Source organism: Emydura macquarii, unplaced genomic scaffold (genome assembly GCF_026122565.2).
Source record: "Emydura macquarii macquarii isolate MOO-44397 ecotype Brisbane River unplaced genomic scaffold, CSIRO-AGI_Emac_v2 contig_466, whole genome shotgun sequence".
Classification (NCBI taxonomy): Eukaryota; Metazoa; Chordata; order Testudines; family Chelidae; genus Emydura; species Emydura macquarii.
Window position 1 is genome coordinate 117,919 of NW_027130603.1, and position 8,739 is coordinate 126,657.

General features: G+C 48.0%; 1 protein-coding gene across 1 annotated transcript; it reads right to left on the reverse strand.

Annotated features, from left to right (window-relative positions):
* Positions 1–5,769: 5,769 nt before the first annotated feature.
* LOC137146696 (olfactory receptor 52N4-like) lies at positions 5,770–6,708 on the reverse strand. The gene has a single exon (XM_067538188.1). It carries the CDS (start codon positions 6,706–6,708, stop codon positions 5,770–5,772), a length of 939 nt encoding a protein of 312 aa, XP_067394289.1.
* Between the last annotated feature and the right edge of the window lie 2,031 nt (positions 6,709–8,739).

Consider the following 8,739-nt stretch of genomic DNA (forward strand, 5'->3'; position numbering starts at 1 on the left):
CATCTCTTTCCCAAAGCATGGTGACCAACTTGGACACAGCACACTAACTGCTGTCTCACCAGTGCAGAGTATAGCTGTACAATGATCTCCCATGTCATACGTACAACACTCCTGTTACTACACCCCAGAATGACATTGCCTTTTTCACAACTGCATTACATTAATGATTCATATCCATGATTCACTATAACCCCCACCCAAATCCCCTTAAGCAGTACTACTGTCTCATCAGTTATTTCCCACTTTATATTGCTATATTTGATTTTTCCTTCCTAAGTGTAGGACCGTGCATTTGTCTTTATTGACTTTTATTCTATTGAATTGTTTTGTAAAACAAATCTAAAAGCATGTAAGGCATCTTAAGATTAAACACAGTATTATTCCTTTCCTGTTGTAAAATTTGTGTGTAGTTTTTCTATACACTGTTAAAAACATTGTTTTCCACCCAAGAAGTGGCTGCATTTCAGTGGCAGGTGAAGGGGTTTCGTAAAGCACTTTGAGACCTAGATAAGAGGTAGCTATTTTTGTTATTTCAAAAGTTCTCAAAATGCCACTGAGTGTTGCACTAAAATGAGGAGGCAGGTGCAGATTTCTCAGATTTCCTATGAATGAATCATCACAAACTGACTTCCAGTTAGTGAGGAAAATCCATCCTTGAGTGTTTCCCTAAACAGATAAATAATTAATAACAACACTATGTCCTTTCTCTAGCACAAAGTGTTGAATACTTCAGAGGAGGACCTCAAGCCATTGCCATGTACCAAATTGTACAATACGACCCCATGCAGAGGGAGAAGGATTCCTTCCTGACCCCAGCTGGCACTCAGTTTATGCCCCGAAGCATGACTATCGTTCACCCTTCTCATCACATCCTACCTAAATTAATTACGGGTGTGCATATTCATAGAAGTGTCTCATCCTTTTCTGGAATTACCTCAGAAGAAGCTCATAGCCCCCCAGCACAGACAGTTGGGACAGGATGTGCAGAAGACCTTGAAACCCCGTATTCACTGCTTTTGCCTTTCCCACTTTATCCATATGCTTATTATTTACACTGGCAGCAGACGCAGTTCTAGGAGCCAGCACAGCGCCTACGCCCCAAAATCATAGAATATTAGGGTTAGAAGGGACCTTAGGAGGTGTCTAGTCCAACCCCCTGCTCAAAGCAGGAACAACCCCAAATAAATCATCCCAGCCAGCGCTTTGTCAGGCCTCACCTTAAAAACCAATAAGGATGGAGATTCCACCACCTCCCTAGTGTAAACGGGGATGGACCTGCTGTTGTGGGGAGCGTTCCTGGTTCACACATGGCCCTGGGGGAGTTGGCTGGCAATAGGCTGGGCTCCACCCCCCAATCTTGCCGTGGTCCCGTAGGGCAGGGGCGAGGGTGCCCCACGGCGGGCACTAACCCTGCACCGGGCGCGTCCCTGCCCCACTGATCAGTGCATGCAGTGCACAGCCACACAGCATGTTACACACACACCAACCGCACAGCAGATACACACACAGACAAGAGGGGAAGGGGGAAGGCAAACACCCAGCGCTGCCCCTGCAGCTGCCCGGCCCCACACACGGCGTCTGTGGGGTGTGAGGGACGCTCACAGTCTGGGTCACACGTCGCAGGCTCTGCCCAGGCTGGCTGTGGGGCAGGGACGCCATGGGTCGGACACGGGCTCTGGGGAAGCCACACGCCCCAGGCGCTAGGGGGCAGGGCCCTTCTCCCAGCGTCAGCCCCCCCGTCGGGGTCACGACCCCTGAGTCCGGCTTGCGCGGCCCCTGGGCTGGGGGTGTCTCCCTGCGCCGGGCCCTGCCCAGGGCCAGCCCCACGTCGCTGCCCAGCCGCTCACTGACGCACCCGGCCCAGACGGCCCCACCCCAGCCCCAGCCCCAGCCCCAGCCCGGCCCAGCCCGGCCCCGCTCTCTGCCCAGCTCCTGGGCCTCTCCTCTGCCCCCGGCCCGGCTGCTCTGCCTCAGCTCGGTCCGGCTCGGCCCAGGCCAGGCAGCTGCAGCTCACACGGAGGACGGGACCCCTGCCCTCCTGGCTCCTCATTGGCTCCGTCTGAGAGGGGGTGACAGCCCCTGACACACAGAGCAGCTCCGTCTGAGTGAGGGGCTGACAGACCCTGACACCAGGTAACCCATTCCAGTGCTTCACTACCCTCCTGGTGAAAAAGTTTTTCCTAATGTCTATCCCAGACCTCCCCCACTGCAACTGGAGACCGTTGCTCCTTGTTCTGTCATCTGCCACCACCGAGAACAGCCTAGCCCCATCCTCCCTGGAACCCCTTTCAGGTAGTTAAAGGCTGATATCAAATCCCCCTTCATTCTTCACTTCTGCGGAATAGACAAGCCCTGTTCCCTCAGCCTCTTCTCATGATTCATGTGCTCTAGCCCTCTAATCTTTTTTGTTGCCCTCCACTGGACTCTGTCTAATTTATCAATATCCTCCCTATAACAGAGGGCCCAAAACTGGACACAATACTCCAAATGTGGCCTCACCAGTGCCGAACACAGGGGAATAATCACTTCCCTTGATCTCCTGCACTTCCCTTGATCTTCCTACTAATGCAGCCCAATATGCAGTTAGCCTTCTTGGCAACCAGGGCACACTGCTGACTCATACCATGCTCCCTGTCTACTGTAACCCCCACGTCCTTTTCTGCAGAACTGCTGCCTAGCCAGTCAGTCCGCAGTCTGTAGCTGTGCATGGGATTCTTCCGTCGTGTGTGCAGGAGTCTGCGCTTGGCGTTATTGAACCGCATCACATATGTTTTGGCCCTATACTCCAATTTGTCGAGGTCATTCTGTATCGTATCCCTACCCTCCAGCGTATTTACCACTTCCCCGAGTTTAGTGTCATCTGTGAACTTGCTGAGGGTGCAATCCACCCCATTGTGCAGATCATTAATGAAGATGTTGTACAAAACTGTTCACTTCATACAACTTAAAGGTGTTTGATACAAAACAAATTCAACAAAAGAAATCAAACACTAGAGGAACTTCTAAGTTTAGCCTGGCACACACCCACTCACTGCGTATCTTTGTCAGGGTGTTCAACACTGCAGTTGCACACAGATGATAAACTGTTCTTTCTGACATGCCACGTCTGCTCCGCCTCTTGAGTAAAGATGCACACTGCTGTTAGGACATGCCGGGAATTGAAGTTCTGCTAAGAGCTCTGCAGTCCCAGCCGTGCAGCCCTCCAGGAGACAAAAAACAAACAGACCCAGTGATGCTTTCCCTCCCAGAATAGGATCTACAAGTACTCCTCAGATTCCACTGTCCTCTTCTCCTGCTCCAGGTTTCAGACAATCCACACAGGAGAGTCTCCCCAGCAATGCACTGAATGTTGGAAAAGGTCCAGTTGGTGCTTACATGTTTAATGGCCGTCAGCGACAGCCCATCTGCTGGGGTAGAGTCCAGTGAGGTCTCTCCCTTTGGGGTGTTCAGGGTTGTGCAGACCTGACAGACCGAACTGTACGTCCGGACAGGAGACGTCAGGAACAGAATCACAGGGGTGACGATGGCTCTGAGCTGGGCTAGTTTAGCCGGCTCCTTTGTTTGGAATTATTTTCTAATTTCATTTTTTCCTTTTTTCAAAAATTAATTCATAATAATGGGGTTTTAATGAAAATGGTTTGATCCATTTGATCTATTTGATCTTTCAGTAGCTTTACTGTAAATGTACAAAAATGTTCAGAACTGGATTGCAATGGGAAACACTGATTTCACATAAATAAATCCTACAATTTCAACACAACTTTCTGCAGATATACAGGATATGGTAAAAGGAAGCACTTTAAATCACTAGATCGGGTCCACCCCATAGGGGGAGGGTCGTCTTCCCCCTGGCAATCTGGGCCAGACCCAGGGTGTCGATCTCATTCGATACAGAGCAGAGATCCCCTCCCGCCACCACAAGGTCTTTCCCAGCAGCTGCCGAGGTGACGGTTGCTGTGCTGCGAAGGAGGGGCCCAGGTAACAAAGGGGTGGGGCCCACTCGAGAGGGACTCCAGAGAGAGATGCTGCAGCCCACATCTACTGCCTTGGCTGTCTCATTCAGTGCCACTCGCTGGGTCCCACCACGGGGCGTGGCGAAGGGCTCGGCATCAGCAGCATCCTGTGTGGTCTTACAGGGGCTCCTTGCAGGGGCTCGGTCCACTGAGGTGTAGGGCTGGTCATTGGGGGCAGGACCACTGAGTTGGAGGCAGGAGACAGGGCCAGCGCCCTCCTAGGTCTTAGGGGTCCGAGGCATCCAGCCTTGCCGGGCCAGGGCATCGACTGGCAGAGGTAGCACCGGGCCTCCCCGCAGAGCAGAGAACCCGATACTGAGCCCCTTGATGGGGCACCAGAAACGAACCCTCAAGCACCTCACTGTGTCGTGCAGGCCTTGCAGCTGAGGGGAATAGCGGTAATCACCCAGAGGGGCTTCCCCAGGGTGAAGAGGAGAGGCAGAACGGCAGCACTGGGGAGAAGGGCTGGGTGGAGGGAGCACCACCTGTATGCCCAGGTACTCCAGGGATTTCCCTGAAGGCAGGAGACAGCACTGCTCCCCACAGGGGGAACCACAGAGGAAAAGCCATGTACAGCTTGGGGGCAGGACTGATACCGGTAACCTATAGAACTAGCCTGCTTGCTTGCATTATGTATAGATATATATCTTTTCTTATAGATTGAAGTATGATTGTGTGATTATAATAGAGTTAAAATATATATACTTTACTGTAATGCGAGGTGCCATACAGACCACGTTCTGAATGACAGCTACATAGTTAGCACATATTCAACCTTTGACTTAGACAAGTGTTGAAAGAGTGGATATATATAACAAAAACAAGACATATATGGTCGTGTCTTGTGCCATAGTTGAGTAAGCAGTTAGCACATCTACTCGGGACCTTTTGACTTGTTGTTGAAAGGGGTTATGTCAGGTACCCAACTAGTACGAAGGTGAGGTAATGGAATTTAATAAATGGGGAAGTGATATGTCATGGACATTTCATTAATATGCATGAACCTACCAGCCTATAGAGTATGGGTACCCCAATAATTTGGGTGTGGAAAATCCAAATATGGACTTAGAAGGAGGACCCATATTCTTAGCGTATAGGAAGGGGAAGCTCAAGCTGTTTGGCAATCGTCATCTACTCTTGCGTGAAGCTTCTTTTACTTAGTGTTAAGATTTCTTCTCTATTCTATACTTAGTCTTATTTGTAGTCTTAGTTTATAGCTCTTAGCTCTCTAGCTGTGCTTACTCCACCCCTCTGCTCAAAAGTTGAGGAATCAAACATCTCTCTCAACCAGGGAAGGGCGTGAGTATAAGAATCCAAAGCATATCCTAGAAATATATATATCATATGAGTCTTAAAATTTAAGATTGTATTATCCATTATCCTTTTAATTGTTTATTTTCTATATCAGTTATTTGTCTATCATTTTATATTATCTTAATAAAACTTATAAAATTATACAAATTTGGTATCACTAAGAAACTTCCTGTTGTACACCCTGGGGTCCTTATAAAATTCTTCTGGAGCCATATTTAGGACAAGAACCTTCTAATCCAAGCAATTAGCAAACGTATAACCCTATGAAATAACTAATACACTTAAAAATCAGGCTACATACCACTCCTCCCTAGGGCTGCACCACCACGACTGCAGCCCCGCTGCAGGAGCCAAGGTGAGGTAATCTGCCGGGGTCTGGGTGGTCAGACTTAACACTCCGGTCCCCTCGCCCTATGGTTTTAAAGTCAGTAGCCCCAGGTGATCACATTCTGCAGGTGTATTTTCTCACTTTGTCATGAAGCTCTTTGGTTTTGACCCCATAAATGATAGGGTTGACCATGGGTGGAACAAGGAAATAGAGGTTGCTCAAGACGACGTGAACGCGGGCAATGCTGCCCTGATCGTACCTGTTCGTCACAGTGGAGAACAGGAAGGGAGTATAAGACATCAGCATCACACAGATGTGGGCTGTGCACGTGTTGAGGGCTTTGCAGTGGGCTTTCTTGGAGGAGATCCTGAGGACGGCCCTGATAATGAGCCCGTATGTGAGGCCAATGAGTATCAGGTCAAACAAGATGATCATAACTGTTATCACCAGGACGTACGTCCGATTGACTGTGGTGTCCCCACACGATAACTTCACCACAGCAATATATTCACAGTACATGTGGAGGATAACGCGGTTGGCGCAGAACGGCAGCCTCCACTGTAGCAGAGTCAATGGCAGAATCAAGAGAACAGCTCGTATCAAACCCACTAGCCCTAGCTTAGCGATTCGTGCGTTGGTGAGAATGGTGGCATATCTCAGAGGGTCACATATGGCGACGTAGCGATCGAAGGCCATTGTCACGAGGACGGCTGATTGCATAGCAACAAACACGTAAAGGAAGAACATCTGGGTGAGGCAGCCATCCAAAGTGATGCCTTTGGAATGGAACCAAAATATGCACAGTGCCTTCGGCACGATGCAGGTTGACATGCCGATGTCTGTGAGCGCCAGCATGCAGAGCAGCAGGAACATGGGCTTCTGCAGGGTCAACTCTTTCTTGACAATAAACAGAACCATGAAATTTCCCAACATGCTGATGATGTAGAACGTAGAGAAAGGGATGGAAATCCAGATGTGGGCAGCTTCCAGCCCCGGGATGCCATTTAGGATGAACGTTACTGGGCTGGAGGAGGTAAGGTTGAAGGATGACATGAGGCGGTCGAGTAGCCGATCATGCTTAGAAATGCTCAGATGCCTGTGAAGGGAGACAAGCCCAGCCAGTAGATTACACACATGATAACAAATAACACGGTAAATAATTTATAGTTCCAACAATCTACAAACGGGGCTGAGCACTGCGTTGACAATATTATTCCCCTCTATTTGGCACTGCTGAGGCAACCTTTGGAGTACTGTGTCCAGTTTTGGGTCCTCCACTATACGAAGAGTGAGTAGAAAGTGGAGAGATCCAGTGGAGGAGAACAAAAATTATTAGGGGGCTTCAGCACAAGACTTATGAGGAACAGCTGAGGGAATTAGGCTTGTTTAGTGTGAAGAAGAAAAGAACAAGGGGGGATTGGATAGCAGCCTTCAACTACCTAAAGGGGGTTCCAGGGAGGATGGAGCTAGGCTGTTCTCAGTGGTAGTAAATGACAGAACTAAGAGCAATGGTCTCAAGCTGCAGTGGGGAAGGTCTAAGTTGGATTTTATAAAAGTCTTTTTCACTCGGATGATGATGAAGAACTGGAATGGGTGACCTAGGGAGGTGGTGGAATCTCCATCCCTTGTGGTTTTTAAGGTACAGCTTGACAAAGCCGTGGTGGGAATGATATACTTTGAGTATGTCCTGCTTTGAGCAGGGGCTTGGAGAAGATGACCTCCTGAGGTCCCTTCCAAACCTAATAGTCTATGATTCTATGATTTCCACATGGCACCAAATTATTTACATCGTAGTCCACTCCAGAGATGTTCTCAGAGGGAGCTCATGAAGCCCAGTGAATGAGGAGCGTGATGGGAGATGATATTCGATGTCAATAAATGAAACATAGACGTCAACTGTTGGGAATAACTTGAACTCCTCAAACACCTTACAAGGTTCCAATTTAAATGTATGAACTCAAGCAGGGATTTGGTGTAATGGTTTAGGGCTCTGTGAAACCCTGATTAATGTGGAAACATGGACAAAAAGTTAACAACACTTTGGAACACAGGAGAAGTGGGATGGGGAGTTATACTGAAAATACAATGCCCTGTGATCACCATCCACTGGATTTCTATGTGCGGTTCTGAGCACCCTTCTCAAACAGGATATTGCAGAACTAGAGAGGTTCAGGGAAGGGCAGTGAGAAAGATGAAGGGTCTGGGGAAAATGGCCTAGGGAAAGAGGTTGAAAAAACTGGGATTGTTACCTTAGAAAGGAGAGAAATAAGAAGTGACTTCAGAAGAGTCTATTAAATACTGACTGGTAGAGAGTACATAAAGAATGTGTTCTCCCTGTCTCATAACACAAGGTCAAGAGGACATTCAGCTAAAGTGAAACATGGCAAAGCCAAAACTGATTATAAAAAGAATAATTTGTTCACTCAGTGCATAATCAGAGAGAGAAACTCATTGCCAGAAAATGAAGTTGAGGACAGGAATAAAAGAAGAATCAGAAGGGTTCTTTGGACATTTACATGGATAGTAAGAATCTTCCTTTACAATTGTTACAGCTAAATAAATATCTTGGAAAGCCTGTACACCTGCATGTTTTAGGGCACAAGAGAGTCTCTGGCTGTTGGGCATTACGATGACACTCTCATGATGGTCAGGTTATCCCCCCAACACCTTCTTTGGCAGCCCCTGGAGTTGTGGCTGTTAGAGAGAGGGCATTTGACTAGATGAACCTTAGATTTGATCTACAATGCAATACCTCTTTTGGAAACGAGCTAAGTTTTACCCATGGAAATAGACATTATCACGCCAGGCTGGGACTTTGTGCTCTGCTACTTCCCTTGTTTCTTTTGGTGAAACACTTTCTTGAAGGCATCCAGCTTTCTTCGAAACATAACAAGTACAGTGGTTTCAATATTCTGCCTCATTAAGTGACAGGAGTAAGCAGAGACACCCGTCAGCAACCCAGCTGCTTACCCTTCTCATGTTTCACAGTGATCTGGACTTGTGGTAAACTGGGTCGAAGCAAACGATATATATGTATAGAACAGAAAGGCAGGCGATACTTACACAATCTGGGACTCTGTCATG